At 36.1% G+C, this 20000-nt stretch overlaps 1 protein-coding gene across 5 annotated transcripts in view; it reads right to left on the minus strand.

Annotated features, from left to right (window-relative positions):
- The window catches only part of SPOCK3 (SPARC (osteonectin), cwcv and kazal like domains proteoglycan 3), a 499116-nt gene that overhangs the window by 138293 nt on the left and 340823 nt on the right, over nucleotides 1-20000 (minus strand). For all 5 annotated transcript variants that reach the window (XM_062199006.1, XM_062199005.1, XM_062199001.1 and 2 more), the window contains one exon: nucleotides 14798-14912. In XM_062199006.1, coding sequence (XP_062054990.1) covers nucleotides 14798-14912 — 115 coding nt within the window. The remainder of the gene's footprint in view (nucleotides 1-14797; nucleotides 14913-20000) is intronic.

Raw genomic sequence — 20000 nt, forward strand, 5'->3', positions numbered from 1 at the left:
TTGCTTTGGTAAGCAATGTCTCTTATCTGTGATATCTTTATATATGTGAAAAAAAAGCAGCTGAAGCTATGATTAAAATATCTACAGTTGGGAAAAAATAAGTCACTACTTAGTCTAAGATATAACTTTGGATTTTTGGTACGTACAATTTTTTGGTCTACATTTATATCACTAACTGATTTGGTGCAATCCTTTATTGTTTAGTTATAATTTGAAAGGAAGAGACATTGATATATCTCCCAACAGCTCGTTCACAGCTTACAATGGCTGATGATGGGCCAGGCTGAAGCTGGGAGCCTAGAAGTCAATTTGAATCTCCCACATGGCTGGCAGGAATTGAAGTACTTGAGCAATCACCTGCTACCTCCCTACCTAATGTTTTCACATCAGCAGGCAGCTAGAATCAGAAGCGCAGCTGGAATTCGAAACAAGGCACTGGGATATGAAATGCAGATGCCCCAGTGGTATCTTAACTGCTCAGCAAAAATTCCTGACCCAGTGCAATAGTTTAAAAATAGTAACCCTCCAAATTATTCCTACAGCATTTGATTTAATGTAAAGAATATCATTGTTATCAATAACACTAGAAGATAAAAAGCCAAGGTCTTTAAATACTGAGGAAACTTGATATTTTATCTAGCATTAGATTGTCAGTCATATGATTTACCAATCCAATGATTAAAATACTTCCCTGATAGTGAAGTATTCAACATGTCTAACATCCACACAAATATTTCAAGAAAATATTAAAGGGTATGAAGTTAAGAAAACCAAGGGAAACAATACAAGAAAAAATATGTAGAGTAGGAGCAGAAGCTAAGACTTAGAGTTGAAGGTTTGTTGCAGGCTCACATACCAGTTTGGACTGGGGCAGAAAAGTGGCAAGGTGCAGAACATACAAGATGCCCAGTGAAGGGCAAAAGGCTCCTAACCAGGGGTCTGCTCTGTGGCACAGCAGGTTAACGCCTTGGCCTGAAGCACCGGCATCCCACATGGGTGCCAGTTAGAGAACCAGCGGCCCCACTTCCCATCCAGCTCTCTGCTATGGTCTGGGAAAGCAGTAGAAGACAGTTCAAATCCTTGGGGCCCCTGCACCTGTGTGGGAGACCTGGAAGAAGCTCCTGGCTCCTGGCTTCGGATCGGTGCACTCTGGCCATTGCAGCCAATTGGGGAGTGAACCATCGGATGGAAGACCTCTCTCTCTCTCTCTTCCTCTCCTCTGTGTAACTCTGAATTTCAAATAAATAAATAGATAAATATTTTTTTTTAAAAAAGAGGCTCCTAACCAGCAGGAAAGTGAACTGTTGCTTGCCACATGGTTATAAATTCAGTCAGTAAACAATAGGGATTCCGAAAGAATTTGGGTAAGTTATTACGCAACAAGTAGCATGAGGCTCTTGCACACAGGGGTTCCCACTGGTGCTCAAGTCTCCTAAAGGTGATGTGAGGTGGGACCATGGGGAATGCTGAGCACACAGTAGGTCTGTTGCACAGTTGAGGAAAACACCAACCATGAGGAAATGGTGAGAAAACCTACCCATTGCTACCTTGCACAATGTGAATGGTGATTTTCTACAATTAAGAATGAAAACATGCCAATGGAATTTTGTCTTTCAAAGCAAAACACACAAAACGAAAGCTACTTAAAAATTCAACTGAAAAAAACAAAAATGTATGTCAGGAAATAAATTCAGTATGAAATAAATGTAAACAAAAGTAGAAGCAGAAAAATAATCTGCAAAATTTGACATAATTTTAAGCAACTGGTAGGGGTGAAAAGCTAATTTATTTGATCTGGACATTCTCATTTTATTTGCATCAGAATATGTAGTTATAGTGATGGTAGCCCTGTAGCCAGATCATAGTATGTTGCATTTAGTAAATATTTATAATGATAATAGAATAGTATTTAGTGGTTTGTAGAGACTGAGAATCAACTTTTGGACAAAATACAGAATTATTATCTTACGTAAATAATAACAAATGTCATGCATATTTTATGTGGATATAAAGAAGGTGAATTGGTGGGAGGTGTTGTAGAATTAACTGATGGCAGTTTTCTGTGGATGATGGAATAAAAAAGTTTTTTACATTTATTATTGAAAATTCAAAATACTGATACAATAACTGATGATAGTTAACTATCATCATTGCAAAGTGTCAGATGGGACACTGAAATAAATTTTTATTTTTCAAAAAAGAAAGTAGATGTAATATAACAGAAACAGACATATCACAACCAAAGGCACAAACTCATCAGAGTTAGGATAGGACAACCAGAAGAATAAATGAATAGTGGATAAAATGACTTCTTTCAAAAAATAAAATGGATGTTAACAGCTGGTGCAGGGAATAGTTAATTCCATTATAGTAGTGTTTTACTGTGGAAATACATTATTTTGAGGTCACAAACAATCTTCATATAGAAGCTGAAATTATAAATCATCTGGACACATTTTAAACTTACTTGTTGTGACTCAAAAGTAGATTTTGCTGTGGCTATTTGCTGCAGTTCTAATAAGCATTATTTGATAATTTATTGTGTTTTGGGTGAATTGTATTATTAGAGTTGAAATCAATCTTGTCACATCTTCAGTTAAGACTTTGGCTTAAATAGTTATCTTTCAGAAACCTAAGCTAATAAATAAATAGATATGTTCTATACAAAATACAATACATTTTAAATCAGAAAAATGCTATCAAATGCTAGGTCTCTGGTGAGGATGGACAGAAGAAGAAGAAAAAAACATGAAAAACAGAAATAGTAAGAGATGTAATTTTGCACACTGCATTTGAAATCACATTATAATGTAACAATCCCCCTCCTATTGGGTCATTTTTGTTCAGAGATGTATGGTAGTTTCACTTTTAGAGATGAATCACAAAACATAATAGGAGAGGACTTCAAAAAGTTCAAGGAAAATGCATGTTGTGAGAAAACTGCATGGATTTTGAAAAATGTTCCACTAGAATAAACTTTTAAAAAAGATTTATTTATTGTGTTTGAAAGGGTGTGTGTGTGAGAGAGAGAGAGAGAGAAGGGGACAGAGAGAGAAGGAGAGAGAGAGAGGTCTCATCAGCTGTTTCCACTCCCCAAATGGCCATTATGTCGGGTCGGGGCCAAGGCAAAGCCTAGAGACTGGAATTCCATCTAGGTCCCCTTCCGGGGTGACAGAAGCCCAGGTACCTGGGCCATCATCTGCTGTTTTCCCAGGCACAAATTGGCAGGAAATGGATCAGAAGCTGAGCAGTGAAGACTCCAACTGGGGTTCCAATGAGGGATGCCAGTGTCACAAAGGGTGCTTATCCTGTTGTGCCACAATGCAGGTCCCCATCATAAACATTTTAACTGCATTTCCCATGAAGTTTTTGAAATATCCTGGCATATCAAAATTATTGAACAGACTTGTTTCTAATCACACTTTCGTTATAAATGTTTTTGCATTAACCTGATGGTAGCAATTCCATAAAAATAATAGTAACAACAGTCCTTTTGCCAATAAGTAGAAAATTGGCATAGATACTTTAGAAGAAAGTACACAAGAGAGATTAATTAATGTGTTAAATAGTTTATTGCTACCATGATTATCTTTCCTGCATCACCCTGGAATCATGAAAAACACTACAGGAAAAGATACAAAGAAAACATTTAAGAAAAGGAAACTAAACGATACATGTTTCTTTGTTGGCATTTCAGATGTTTATTATGTAATATTTTATGAAAATTTGGCTCCAGAAAATATACACTATCAGAAGTTGGCCAAGATTCTACCTAACATAAGCCAATAAATTTTTAGACTTTCAACAAACAACCCAAAAAATGATTAACATTGTGTCTTTTACATGTATGCATAACTCTGCTCGTATTAAATTTCTTTTTAAAATGTAATGTCATTCTTTATATACATCTCTATTTGATAATAGGCATACTATATGTCACTTCATACATATCACTAAATTCATATGTTATAATTGAAAAAGCACATGACATGTGGTCATAGTAGAAGAGGGTCCCAAAAAATCTGGTACGATGATATGGCTGGGAGTAGTAGGCATGGTTTCAAATCCTTTCTGATACTTACTAGCAGTGTGATTTTTGACTGGTTACCTACATGCTCCGTGGTTCTGGTTAATCATGTCTCAACTGAGCATGTACTTAAATAATAGATGTAAACTACTCAGTTGTATGTTGATCAAACGCTAGTGAGAGCAAAATTACTTTGCAGTAGAAGTTTATGTCCAACAAATTTAAAATATGGAATCAATATTTGCAAAAGTGGAAAATCTAACTGAAATCATTTTGCTCATTCTTCAAAAGAAATATGGCAACCGTGGGCTCAGAAGGCAGACTGCCTCGTGACTGCCCTGAAATAAAGAACTATTTTAATGCTGTGAGCTGTTTCCTCATGGGCCCAACTGGCCCACCAATAATAACTACAAGTTTTTGATGAGTACATGAAGTAACAAAGCCAGGTATCAGATAAATAGTAGATGCCAGATATATAGTATTTTCCCATTTCTGTGTCTGTACTGTATTTTCTAAATCCCCGCATATAGGCTGAAATGAGTTAGATGGTGGGAATGCAAGGTTTGAAGTGGTCAGAGAGCAAACACTGATTGGCTTCCTGCTATCTATGCCAAGAGTTTTGTTTGTATTATGCTGTTTAACTCCACTGGACTGAAGTTGCTCTGTCTACAGTGGTTACTGGCATTTCAGCAGCTGAAGTCTGAGGTCATTTCACAGGCTTCCTAACACCAGACATCCCCTCTGTGTTCAACATCAAGCTCACTGCCCTTCAAGTCAGAATGCAGTCCCCAGTGCTGGGCAGCCCTCTTAACTGCATAGGCTCTCCCGCACATCCTCTTCCTATGCTGAGCTCCTGGGGGTTAGCCTTCCATGGACTTTGCCCCTGCTTTTCTCAGCTTCTTTGCACTTCAGTGGATTTTGTTCATTCTCACAGTTTACTACCTCTTAATTTTCCAGAATTTATGCCAACTCTGATCTCCTCTCGAAGATCTGTAAGCACAAATGTACCTTCAGCAGGATGGGCCATAACACCATGGACATTGAACTTTCTCATCTCAGTTCAAGGTTCTTAGAATTTTTCCACCTCAGGTTTATCTCCACAGTCTTCTCGGGAGTTCGCATCAGTTACCAGCCCTTTCGTAAGTTCAGTCCATCAGTGAGTCCTGACTATTTTCCTTCGCAAACATTTCTCGAATGCATCAGGATCATGCGTTTCTTATCACCACTAATTTAATTACCATCATCGCAAAACTCAACTAACACAAACCTCCTTACAAGCATGAGTCTCCATTCATTAGCCATTTTCCATCCTTCCTTCTCTCCCTCCCTCCTTCTTCCCTCCCTCTCTCTCTCCTTCTTTCTTTCATTCTTTTTTAAGGGAAAGAGTTTATTGGGGGAAACCTGACAGACTGGAGGGAAGGGGCGAAGAAGGAAAAGAGGAAGAAGGAGAGCATAAGAGAGAGACAGAGACAGAGACAGAGACAAAGGTCAGGAGACAAAAGGAAGAGAGAGGGCAAGTGAGACATGTGTTCTGGAACAGGTCCTTTTAAAACTTTGCTGGGGGGGGGCGGGCAGGGAAGTAGGAGCCTCAAATCCCGTTAGGATGGGGGTGGAGCTTGAAACCGGTGGTTGGGCCATGTGGCCACCTGGCTTCCAGCAATGGCAGTGGGGGCTAGAGGCTAGGATGGTGTCCAGGGTGTAGATGGTGCCATAGGTAAGACTGCACCATTTTACTAACATTTCCCCTTTTTGTTTTTTTATAAAGCAGGAGTTGTATGGGATTACATTAGTCCCAGAAGTCCAGGAGGGGTAGTGGGACTGTCTTTAGAGCCACTTCCTGCTGACATATTAGCCACTATATTTAATAAGTCACATATCCCAAATAAAATACTTAAAAGTCGATATGTAACTTTTCTCATAAAGGCTGAATTTACCTAAAATCTTTGCAGACTCATTTCTTCCTTTTTTATGTTGTTTATTCTATATATACTTTTATACTTTTCCAAACAAATTATCATACTAATAATGAAAAGTAAAATTGTAGTAAAAACTTAGAAAACCATGAGAACTTTCAATATATGCTTTTAAAATTAATTTTTGAGTTATATAAAATATAATGCAAATACAATTGTACTTTTGTAATCTTTTGCTAATTGAAAAAGTGCATTGGCATGGTTTTATATATATATATATTTTTTTGACAGACAGAGTTAGACAGTGAGAGAGAGAGAGACAGAAAGGTCTTCCCTCCGTTGGTTCACCCCCAAAATGGCCACTACAGCAGGCGCACTGCAGTGACCCAAAGCCAGGAGCCAAGGTGCTTCCTCCTGGTCTCCCAGGCGGGTGCAGGGCCCTAAGCACTTGGGCCATCCTCCACAGCCCTCCCGGTCCACAGCAGAGAGCTGGACTGGAAGAAGAGCAACTGGGACAGAATCCAGCGCCCCAACTGGGACTAGAACCCGGGGTGCTGGCACCGCAGGCGGAGGATTAGCCAAGTGAGCTGTGGCGCCAGCCGTGATTTTATATTCTTAAATCTAAAATCTAAAAACTGCATTCATGCAGTTTCATCTACTTGCCTTTTCTTCTACAACTATACAATAACAGATGATATGATATGATATACATTTACATTGACTATTTTATCCCCATGATAAAACGGTTCACTCAGTATATTCATTAATAGTAAGTCTTAAGTGAGTTAAAAGTATTATCACAAAATAAAGAAGTATAGAAAAGTACATAAAATATCTTTAATTTACTTATGATGGGTTTCATAAAAAGAGAATATGTTCTCACTTTTGGTTTTTAATTTTTTTCTGGCTTCATGCTTTCATTTTTCCCCACAAAATATAGATTATATTTATTCCATACCTAAAATTGACTAGCTGTGTTTTCATCCTATTTCTGAAGTATCAAATAAATGTCTTTATGAGGCTAGTTTAAGATGTATTGCCTTTGCTTTCCTCATTCATTGTGTGGCTTAAAATGACCAGCTGCATCCTGGAATCTCATGAAAAGTTTTGAACATTCCTAGTTAGTTACATAAAGAAGCTAAAACACAAACACAAATAGTATTCAGAAGAATGATTCCAAATGCGCAGACTTCAAACCTGCTCCATGATTCTTCTACTTACACAAGAATTTCACAGATATCCTAAATATAAGTCAATAGATCCCATGAACTTTAAAGCTAATACATTTTATATTGCAAGTGGAATGGCAAACATCTCCTTATTATGTCATATTATATTTAATATTGCTGGAAGCTAGTAACATTTATTATGGGATAGATTATTCTTAAGGTAAGTAGTGGATGGAAAGGTGGATAATGGTCATGTGCTATCCTAGAAATAATATGTGATATTGTACTTTTATTCGCAGCTATATAACTATCTTTGTACTAAGGATGAATGAAACCTTTTGGTTCTATTGAAGCTTAATGTGCAAACTAGTAAGAAGGGATGAGCAATATCACACCATCCTCTGCTTCTGGCTGGGCTTGCATTCATTCTGGTTTGTCACAGCCTCAGTCCATGATAGTTTTAAATGCCATGGCTATGATCCCTAATTTTAAAAGAGTGCTGATATTGCATATTGTAAGTAATTATTTTCTGAGAACATGCCAGGTTATGTTGGAACAAGAGAGAAAATATAAATAATTCTTCAGTGCTATAAGAACTAATACAGGGTTGTGCTCACTTTCATACTTGAAATCCTACAACACAGACTCAAGATAAAAAAAATTCTAACTTGTATTCATAGCAAAGAAAAACATTTAGTCGTACCATGCACAATATAAAATATTTGTGTAAAGTTTTAATTTGATCATTCAAATCACATTATTGCTCCACAGAAGAGCTATAACAATGTCTGCACTTAAAATTGTCTTTTTTCATGTTATTGTCAGGTTTTGAATATATATTAATCTAATTCATGAGTAAATATCTCAATAGATTAATTTTTATTATAAATCATGTTCTATTTTCCAACAAGTGTATTTATTTTTCTATAAATCTGTAAAACAAAATTAAGAACAAATCATTTATGAATATGTTATCTGAGAGAAGTGTGTATGCTGTGAAAATATGTTAATGCACTTATGCTAGTTTTTTATTGAAAGTTCATTCCATCATGTGGAGACCAGATAAAAAGTCTATTATGCAAAATTAAATGTTAAAATAATTTTGACACTTGGAAAAAGGCATGCTTAAATTCTTAATGTAATTTCCCTATATAAATAGATGCACACTTGTAGCACATAATGAAATAACTCTGTCCCATGATAGGGCTCCACAGGATTCAGAACAATAAAAACAGAAGAAAAATGACTAGCAGGTGACCAAAGAACTATGTCCATGTCTTGGGTTATTGTAGATTGAAACTATCAGCCTTTCTAGTTTAGCATGTGGAAAGACAACCGAGGACTGAAATTCTATAGCCATGGCTCCCACATCTCTTTCAAATATATCAGTCTGTCTAAGATGGGAGTGTATTTTGTTGGGAAAAAAAAATCTAGACTTTTGTTTATGTTGGTCTTGAATGATCTCTGATCTCTGATCTCATACCAAAATTCCGTGGACACTAATGACAACCATCCAGACTCAGTATGATCCCTTCTCTACCTGCAGCTGACTGGGGGAAAAAAGTACAGCACCTTTGTGTTTCTTGAACCCTTTGTGATTAGAATAATGTGGTTGATACCAAATTGTGATGTTTGAAAATGTCTGTCAGTAACACTTGAAAATCATGCAAAACCACATTTTTCTAACCCTCCTTCTAGACCTCCAGTGCCAACTTTGATTTGAATACGATTCTGTTGTAAATGAATTAGCAAAACCAAGTACTTACAAAAATTCAAGTAGGCTAACTCTGCTAAAGTATAATTGGCAAAACAATGAAAGAATACAGATACAGGCATTAACAAATGTGTTTGGTTTTATAGTTAAAACTATTGTATCTTTCCTGAAGATCTGGAATACCCTAGAAAGGTTATTTACAATTACAAAGTAATATCATGCAGCACAGACCAGTGCACTTAAAACTGTAAAAAATGATTAATATATTTGAGAAACCATAAATTAACATAATTCTATAAAGAAGCAATGTATATAGATAACTAATTGTGTGTGTGTGTGTGTGTTGTGTATAGCGAAGTCAATAGCTATGGCAGAATGTGAAAGATTTAACAAAGAAAGTAAGCAATAGTAACTTCTAGGCCACAGAATGCAACTGCTGAGTTATTTCAAATTTTCAATATATACATAATTCTTCCAAATAAATGCCATTGACTATAAAAAGTTGAAAATATTCCAACTTTTTGGTGATTCAATATAAATATTAAAAAGCATAAAAATACAATTGCAAATGACACTAGATATATGAAAAATTTACAATGTATTAGAATTCAATGCACTTTACAAGTATAATCAATTAAAATGAAATAGAAGAGCAAAGATATTTTAATTTGAGGAAATACAGCCATAAATCCTTATGACATATATTTTGTATTTCACAGATGAAGAAGCTAAGACTTAGAAAGATCTCACAGCTCAGCACTGCAAAACCAGGATGCTAAAATCTATATTCGCAACCAATAAATTATACTACCCCTTAGGTCAACAATATGCAAAATGGAAAGAACCTCTGGAAAACAGTTACAACATACATGTATTGAAAATAATGAGCAAGCAAGTCTCACTGGCAGGCTAACCATGTTACATGATTGAACATCAATTTTATGACACTTTTAGAGAATAAAGCCTGAAGGGAAATATTTTAAGTTAGAGGTGCTCATCTCCTGATATAAGGAAATCTGAGCCTGGGATACAGTAGAAGCTGTGAGTCACAAGGCTCAGGTAAGTCAATCCTTTTGTTAGCATTCTATAAATCACCCAGTTTACTAAATCTGAAAATTATCTTTGGGGAATTCCTGGGCCTTGTACATCATATCTAGTTGCATTTGAAGCTCTGTGAATTCTGCCTCAGCAAGTGAGTCACTTTCACCTCTTATTTATTCATAGGACGTGATAGACTTCTTTCTGACGTACTGAAAATAACCTTCTAAATGTGCCCCTTCACCTCTAACCCCAAACAACCAGTTACCATTATGGCACAGTAACACAAGTAGAACTTAAGAAATCCTGTTGTCAATGCTAACTTTGTGCCCAAGAATGTCTTGGTGTGTCTAACTGTAAAGAATACAATCTAGCACTTTCATCTCTGGGACTACACACTTTGCATAGTCTCATCTTTAAAAGGACCCTGCATCGCAGCACAAATGGAATATGTACGGTTCTCCAACAAGCCCATGCCTCTGGGGTTTCATTTTCTTTATTCTGTCTTGTCTTCTCTCACTCAGATTTATCAGATGAAATAGTTTAGGCTATCCTCCTTCTCTATGGCTGTCTCCAGTCAAATTCAACATTTCAAACTATCAGTGTGTGTGTGTGTGTGTGTGGTGGTGGTGGTGGTGGTGGTATTTAGATGCATGTTGGAATGATGTTAAGAATCCTCCCTCTCCTGGTCCCTATCCTGTTTTTCACTAATTTTATTGTCATCTAAGTTTATATACAGAGGATTAATTCCATTCTAGGTAAAGAGTTCAATGCTTAGTAGCAGAAAGAAAAAGAAAAAAGAAAGGAAGAAAAAAGAAAAACAGCAGCAACAACAACAACAACAACAAAAAACTGTTCCTCAACAGTCCAGACAAGGGCTGTTCAAAGTTACTGCATCTCAAAGGTGATTCTTCTGCTTTTTTGTCCCCCTTCCTCTTTTCCCTTCCTTCCTCCTCCTTCTTTTATTTTAGAAAATTACTTATCTATGGCCGGCACCGTGGCTCAACAGGCTAATCCTCCGCCTAGCGGTGCCAGCACACCGGGTTCTAGTCCCGGTCGGGGCTCCGGATTCTGTCCCGGTTGCCCCTCTTCCAGGCCAGCTCTCTGCTGTGGCCAGGGAGTGCAGTGGAGGATGGCCCAAGTGCTTGGGCCCTGCACCCCATGGGAGACCAGGATAAGTACTTGGCTCCTGCCTTCGGATCAGCGCGGTGCGCCGGCCGCGGCGGCCATTGGAGGTGAACCAATGGCAAAGGAAGACCTTTCTGTCTTTCTCTCTCACTGTCCACTCTGCCTGTCCAAAAAAAAAAAAAAAAAAAAAAAAAAAGAAAAGAAAAAAAAAAAGGTACTTATCTTTAAAGAAGAACCTAAGAATTATACATCTTTTGCAAGCCCTTAGACATAACTATGACATAAGAATATTCTCCACTTAATACACTGAAAGGAAGTGATTCTTGAGAACAAGTTTTACTATTCAATCTCATGAAACAACTCTTTGAGGACAGAGGTCCTGCATGGGAAGTTAGTACACAGTGACTCTTGTTTATTTAACAATTAACACTCTTATGTATTATCTCAGTGATCACCCAAGGCTCTTGACATGAACTGCGTAGGCTACAGAAGCCTTTTAGATCCACTAAGTCGACAAGGCCATAAGCAAAATGGGAGTTCTCTCTTCCCTTCAGAGAAAAGTAGACCCTTCCTTATTTAGTGGCTGCTTCTTTCCACTGAGGTCTCACCCACAGAGGTCCTTTATGTAGGACATTTTTTTGCCAGAGTGTCTTGGTTTTCCATGCCTGAAATGCTCCCTTAGGTTTTTCAAACAGACAAGAATGCCATAAGGGCTAATACTGAGGTCAGAGTGCTACTTAAAGCAATTGTCATTCTACGAGTCTGCTGTGTGGACTGATTCCCATAACATTAATAAAATTTTAAGAGATGAGATTAGATATATAAGACTTTAATAAGCACATATGACTTGCAAGACATTTGACCTGTTTTGTAATAAGGAAAATCAAATATGAAACAGTGAAAATTTCAACTAAAATAATATTCTGTATCACACTCATAAAATAAATATCCAAAGGGGATACTTTTGATTTGTGATATCTATAATGTCTGCTGTGCTTATATAACACTGTGATACAGACAGTTTTAGACATATCTCAGAAAGACTCCTTTAGTTTGAACTTACCAACTGCAACATAGTGCATTCTAAATCTTTTCCAACTCTGTTGATATTTGGTTCTACAAGTCCATTCTAAGATTTAGAATTACATTTCAGATGAGTTTACACTATTTATACTCCAGGCTCACAATTATGAATCTCATATTTTCCTTGTCACTGTAGAAATATTAGGGACCTTTAAAAATCAGCTGAAATCATTCTTTGAATGAAGTTGACCTACCTTCTAAGTGATACCTATTGGTTTGTGATTGTACAATCTATTTCTTTAAGTGAAGAAAATAAGGAAAGAAAGAGGAAATCCACTAAAGTGACTCAGAAGTTAACAAATGAAGGATGGGTGTGTTTATGTACAGTCAGAACCAGAGGTTTTTTTAATTTTGGACCCTTGAATGTAAATCTTTGGGCCAATTATGTAGATCCATAAGTGAATAAAATAGGAGAAAAGAGGAAATTTTTTTCTTTTTATTTTTTAATGGAAATCTATTCTATAAGCCTTATTTCAAGTAGTATAAAGGGTTCACTTCTGCTCTGCCCAGAGTGAAAACGTAGTATAGTGTCAAGTTGACATCAAACATAGGAAGCCAGAAGGACTTGGGAACTGTTTCATGCTTAGCAGTCTCTCCCTCACTTTTTGTGAACAGTGATGATATTAAAAGAAACTGTCTGTACTACAGAGAGTGCTGAAGACCAGTCAATGACAGCTGAGGGACTGGAACTGATATGGAGCTCAGTATTACATTTCCAATGTCCCTCGTCCTTTGGCACTGTATGGAAACAACATTCAACATTTTCTGTATTGTTTTTCCACTGCAGTTAGCAAAATCCTGTACTTGTTTTGCCCTGACAATCTGGCAGAGCAGGGCTAGTTTAAATTCTTCTTGCCTCTCTTTCTACACACAATTGAACACAGATGATCTTTATCCCTTTGACATGATTTTAAGAAAAATTTCCTTCTTGACATCTTAATATAAACACTATACAGAGAATTTGAGTAACATGGAGCATAATTGCAATTCATTTACAAAGAATTCTCTTCTTAGATGCGGACTTTTGGTATTTAATGTGTATTGAGTTCCTTTTGCTTTTTGCTGATGATAATATAAATTGACACTATATCAAACAAATCTCATTGATAAGTCAATCTCAAAGCAGGAAATCCTATAAAGGGAAATCTTACTGTAGGACTCTGCTGTATTAGATGTATATATACACAGTATGATTAATTCTCAAATGCTGTTCTTAATAGCATCCAAGGAAGATTATGGGCCAATGATATTGGACGTGATACCATTTATTTCACATCTAAGGTGATTTTCAGAGGAAAATGAATTCAACATGTCTCCAACTCCATTGTGAAAATACAGTCAGCTGGAGAGAGAATGGGGAAGACACAAACATCAAGGAACCCTTTAGAAAAGAAGCTATACTTGGCTTCACCATGTAAAAAGAGGGCTGATTAACACATCCAAAGTGGTGCCAGAAATCACTGTATGGACAGTATTGAAGAGAACAGATTCTGGAGGCAATGATAGGAAATGCAGAAGGCACAGGGCTCTAACGCTGACCCTACAGAGGCATGAGGCAGCAAAAGTGAGCTTCAGGAACGGAGCTCCTGGAAGGCAGCATGTTGCCCCTCTTCCAGCGCTTTGTGTCATTCTGCACGTGTTCTAACGTCTGAGCACTAACCCTGACCTTCACATCAATAAACCTACTTTTGTATGAAAAAGAAACTGGCTAGTTGCTTTATTAAAGGCAACACTGGAACATAATTTTATGTTAGATTTTCATGTGAAATATTACTTAATTGAGTAAAGACCAATATAGATGTCATAATAGAAGTTCAGAATTTATATACACATTAAAATAGTCATTGTGGGACTGTAATGTGGACCAGTAAGTATACCACGTTCAGAACAATACCTAGTGCACATTAAATCAATTTCATGCTAACTATGTATTTTCATTATTCACATTTGTCTGGGAAACAAAGACAAAAATCAGTTATTCACATTAATAAGGGCACTCCATAATAATGAGTGTCAGACATCATAAAACCAGATAAATTGCTGCAAATGTTTTGAGAATGGGTTTTGAATGACAGAAGCGTCTATTTCCTACACTTTCTTTGTTAGAGCTGTGAAGGACTGAGAGTATAGCCATAGGGACATTTTATAAGGGTAAACAACATCTCAACTCTAGAAATATTATGTAAACTTTAGCAACTAATCAAAATCAAATTATATACAACCTAGATGTTAAATTATTTCATTATTTTATCAGATATTACACAAATAAAATAAAAACAGAAGCAATTTTAATTTAAGAGATTATTTCATAGGGTATGACACACACACACTTATATGGAGTACATACCTCTTTATTTAAAACTGTCAGTAATAATTGAGCAGTTTCACATCTAATCAAACTACTTTATCATTCAAAACTTAATTGATCTAAAGCATGCACTCAGAGACATTAATAAAAGGTGTTGTTTTAGATTTCTTATATGTGGTAAGAACATAGGGATGAGGCACCCATGAGTTATAACCAAAATACATAAAAACCTACCTGAAAAATTATTTGCTGCAACAATTCAGGCTAAGGGGGAAAATCACCCGAACGATATAATTATCATTCAGTATACATATAAAATCAAACTTATTGCATATTTAATATCAAACTTTATCGCAAAGCATTTTATGAATGGGACAATTTTATAAATAATTTTATAAATAAATCGTCATCACTTACCTCTCTTAACATTTCTGCTGGTACTCATGGACTTCCCCGATGGACATGGGCAATGTCCTTCGCATCTGACTGAGATCTGTTTCCCTAAGACACACGCCTGATATTCTAGTTTGCACTAAAGAAAAAGAGAATAAAAAAGTTGTAATTCAAATACACTTAGTCATAGCATTAGAATGCCAGGAAGTTATTTTGCATACAGCTTGAAAATTTTTTCTGCTGGATAATATATTCCCAATACTAAGGTGTCATTTTACACACTCACTATCTAGTGCTCTATTGAGGAGGCATTTGGCTTCAGTGTCATTTTGGTGAGCGTTCATGGAGAAATGTAATAGTCTCAAAATTTATTTCTAATGTGTCAGCTCTGTTATATACTGAGTACAAATTTTCAGAAGCAAACGTACAGAAGGTTGACACACAGTTGGATAGTACAAAGGATCTTCCAATGTCCAATCGAAAATGCATGCTATAGGGGCTGGCGCTGTGGCGTAGCAGGTTAGCCCCCTGGCCTAAGGTGCTGGCATCCCATATGGGCACCAGTTTGAGTCCCAGCTGCTCCTCTTCTAATCCAGCTCTCTGCTATGGCCTGGGAAAGCAGTGGAAGATGGCCCGAGTCCTTGGGCCCCTGCACCCACGTGGGAGACCCGGAGGAAGCTCCTGGCTCCTGGCTTTGGATAGGCACAGCTTCTTCGGCCGTTGTGGCCAACTGGGGAGTGAACCATCAAATGGAAGACCTTTCCCTCTCTCTACTTCTCCTCTCTCTGTGTAACTCTGACTTTCAAATAAAACAAATAAAAAAAGAAAAAAATAAAATGCATACTATACAAAACTATGGATAGATTTCCATTTTTTGCACCACAATAGACCTATATTTTGACTCAATTTTATGCACAAATTGCAAGCACCCTTGTACCACTCTTGAGCTCCCCTTTAAGTGCATTCTTGGGTTTTAGCTGCTTGAGCAGCAAGATTTATCTCTCTCAGTGGGCTCTAAGGTTTGGAGACAGAAACTATGCATTAGTGTTTGGCCAGTGACTTGTACATCATCAGTGGTTCATCATCTCACACTAGGCAAGTGATTCTAAAGTATGTACTTATGAATTGACATCATCTATGTTTACCTGTGGTTCCCAGCAAAGACACAATGCCCTTTCCCCCATACACTTCTGTATGAAATAAATACATAAAACCTTTCTATGAGTAAAGAACTCAGATTTATGTTATACTCTGTACTTGTACACGTTTCATATATATTTTTGTTAAGATGATCTTTTTACTGCCTCTCTAATCCTCACATACAAATGCTTTTTAATATGAGCTCCCAATAATTCTCACAAGGGGACAAATTATGCAGCCATAATACAATAGTTTAACACAAGATTGTTTCTATAAGGCTTAGAGGTTGCCTGACTTGTTGCATTACAAACATACAGCATAGCATATTTCTCTTCAGTGCTTGTATGGACATAGAAATAGAAAGAATTCAGAATCATCTATGATTCTATGACACACATTACAGAAAACGAAAATGGGTAAAGAACAAATAGTCCCTCCTGAGTTTTAATCTTATGATGATCATTTCCTAAATGTCAAATTTATGGTTACTTTCCCAAAACTCTGTCTCAGTTTTTATATATAATAATGTGTATAAAACATAATTTCTAGTAAAATCACGCAGTTTTTTCCCCATGTGGAACAGCTATCACATAAACCAAGTTCTCCACAGAAGTCAGTAAAAGGTGAATGGAATTAAAGCAAAAAAAAATTATACCCATAAATTTTTTTTGTTTTTTTTTCAGTTCAATTTTGTTTTGGTTTGGCTTGGTTTTCCTTATAAACGTGACTGTAAAAGTTTAAGCCTGGGTATCTTAAATTTACTGTTAAGATAATATTTTCTAACTGCACATTTGACGTGATTTTTAAAAATGTGAACCTACTTCATTTTTAAAAAGCAATAATTATCTTCCTACTCTAAAAGAAATAGACCTTGCTAATTCTGAAGTAATATGATTTCTTTAGTGGCTACCTCCATAATTTACTCAGAGCAAATTATTTTAAAATTGAATAGGGCAGACGTCCTGGCTCCAATCGACAAATGCATCAGTGACTAATTTAATTCAGCTTCAGCTGATACTAAGAAGTACCAAGTGCACCCAGTGACTAATCAGATTATTCACGTCTCCACAACATTTCATCTTGCCTTGTCCAATAACTCTTCAGTGAACAAGCAAAACTATGACTGTAAGAAATAATTAAAAATAAAGCACCTTGAATATGCTTGCAGTGGCTCTTCTGGAGGAACAAACTCTTTTAAATGTAACTGAATATTTCAATAATTGAAAAAAGGTTTTGTCATTCAAAATCACAATGAATTTAAAGTATAATTAAACATGCCAATTCTAATCAGAAGAAGAAATAAATGGTTCAGCAATTATGAGTGCTTTAATGAAAGCCAAGTTAGCTATATGAAACTTTGTGACAGCAAATTCAATATTCCTTACAGTAATTTCTGTTAACTTAATATTTCGGAATGCTATATATAGTCATATGAAATTCTGAGTCATGACATAATTTAAGAAAGTTCAAGAGCAGTTGTTAAGTGGTGTACAAATAAACCAGTCAATATTAATTAGAGTTAATGTTGTATTTTACCATTTGGAAATGCATTAGCTCCCTTCAAAGATGTATTATGACATACTTATTTACATTTTAAATGTAGTTTACTGTACAGTGATTTTTAAAAACATAAAAGTCTTGCTAAGAGTTGAAAGAGTAGCAAACTTCCAGAGCCATTAGTTTATTAAAAAGAGGAACCATGTATCTGTAAGTTCAAAAGCTGATGAATCATTTTTCTTATTGCTGGACACTAAGAAATTAAAAGAACATAGTAATTAAGAATATTTCATTGAATTTTCAGAAAAAATACCTCACCATGGCTAACTTTCTTTGGCATAATTATAATTTAAAAGTTTAAAGCTGTCTTTAAGATTCACATGATGTGATTAAATTATAGCTTTGCAAATGTGACTTTACAGATGAAACATTTTTCCTTCAGAATAAGTCTACTAAAGACCTTATTTCTCTGTGCATTTATTTGAGGTATAGCAGAATCAAATGAACAGTAAACACTCCCTGTGTGCATAATCACATGAACTTAGTTTACTGTGCTGAAAACTACTTATTTTTACTTAGTTATGAATTGATTTTAGAAAAAAAAAACTTAAAGAATTTTACTTACAACTTATTAAAATACTAAAATGCTGCTTTCCAACTTTTTTAGCTACACATATTGATTGCATTTCTAATTAATAATGTTCAATTTACTTAATTATCACAAAGCTGAAATATTTATAAAGGTATAAGTGAACTAAAATACCACATAAAGGGCATCCTCATTAGTCTATAATCACCAAAAAATGCAAATGATGTAGAGAAAGACATGATTAATGCATCCAAAATTATCCAAGACTCTGAATATAGAGAAAATTTAACTTCAGAATGATTTTGACACTAGTCATGGAAACCTCTTTTATAATAACTTGTTTAATAACAGAATCAAAAAGCAAAAGGGTGATATTATTATGAGAGAGCCAGGTCAGTTAAACATTGGCACAGGCTGTTGACCACAGTTTTGAGGATGATGCCATGTAGTCTCCATGGCTGGGGTCGATGGCTTCCATCAAAGGCTCTCTCAGCTTGGGACAATTTTCCTCCTCTACCCATGGGCATTTGGAGACATTTCTGTTTGTCATAACTAGGGGGTGGAGTGGTTGTTGCTGATATCAACTAGTTAGAAACCAAACATGCCACTGCATACTTTACAATGCACAATGAAAGAATTATCTGGCACCAAATGTCAACCATGCCAAGATGGAGGGGCCAGCACTATGGCCTAGTGGATAAAGCTGCTGCCTGCAATGTGAGTATTCCATATGAGCTCCAGTTCCAGTCCTGGCTGCTCCACTTCCAATTCAGTTTCCTGCTAATGTGCTTGGGAAAATACTAGAAATGGCCTGAGTCTTGTGGGAGACCTGGAAGAAGCTCTGGGCTCCTGACTTCAGACCTGCCCAACTCCAGCCATTGCAGCCATTTTGGGGCTGATTCTGTGGGTGAAAGATGTCTCTCTCTTTGTCTCTCCCTCTCTGTAAACTCTGCCTTTCAAGTAAATAAAATAATAATAATCTTAACAACAACAACAACAACAACAACAACAAAAAACCAGTGCCAAGACATAGAAACCCTAAGTAGGCATCCGTTTACTGAAATACTGAAAGACAACGGAAGAATTGACTAAACTCTAAAGACTGACTGCATAATTCTGACTGCATAATTCCCTTAGGAAATTCTTGAGTAGTCACTAAAGCAAACCACATAAACTAAAAACAACACAAAATGCAAACGAGCTAAAACAAAATGCACTGAGGTATTACTGTGTGCCAAAATCCATGTTCTGCAGTTTTGATTCATTACTCTTTTGATCATAAAAATGATAGAAGTATTTTGCAGTCTTTTTTTTTTTACTAGTCTTTTTTTACTTGCTTAGAGAGTTTTGCAAAATACAAGCTGAAATGGGACTCAAGTCCTGTATAACTCCAATGCAGGACAAGTTTACAATTAGCAATAGGTAAGAAATATCAATAATGTTCTTTTTTTCTTATTGCAGCAACAAAAATTTTTATCCTAGTGAAAAAAACAAATAGGTAAATATGGAATATCATGAATTACATTAAAAATTCTGGATCAGTCACTAAAAGCACAGGAAATAATGTAAAAGCAGACAACTGGGACTTCATCAAACAGAAGTATTTTGTACAGTAAAGGAAACAATCAACAGAATGGATGGCACCTACAGAATGAGAGAAAATATTTTTACAAGCTACACATTTGGTAAAGGGTTAATATCCAGAATGTATAAAAGACTCAAAGAACTCAATGGCGGAAAAAAAAATTAAAATGGACAAAAGAAGTAAACAGACATTTCTCAATGAAAGACACAAACAGCCAACAGAAACATGAAAAAAATATCAACAACACTATTCAGTAGGAAATGTAAACCAAAACCGCAATGAGATATCATCTCACTTCTGTAAGACTGGAAATTACCAAAAAGACAAAAGATAGCATGCATTGATTAGGGCGTGGAGAAAAGGCAACCCTTGCATATTACTAAATATAAATTACTATAGGTATTTTGGAAAACAGG

Source organism: Lepus europaeus, chromosome 8 (assembly GCF_033115175.1).
Source record: "Lepus europaeus isolate LE1 chromosome 8, mLepTim1.pri, whole genome shotgun sequence".
In the NCBI taxonomy this organism is placed as follows: Eukaryota; Metazoa; Chordata; class Mammalia; order Lagomorpha; family Leporidae; genus Lepus; species Lepus europaeus.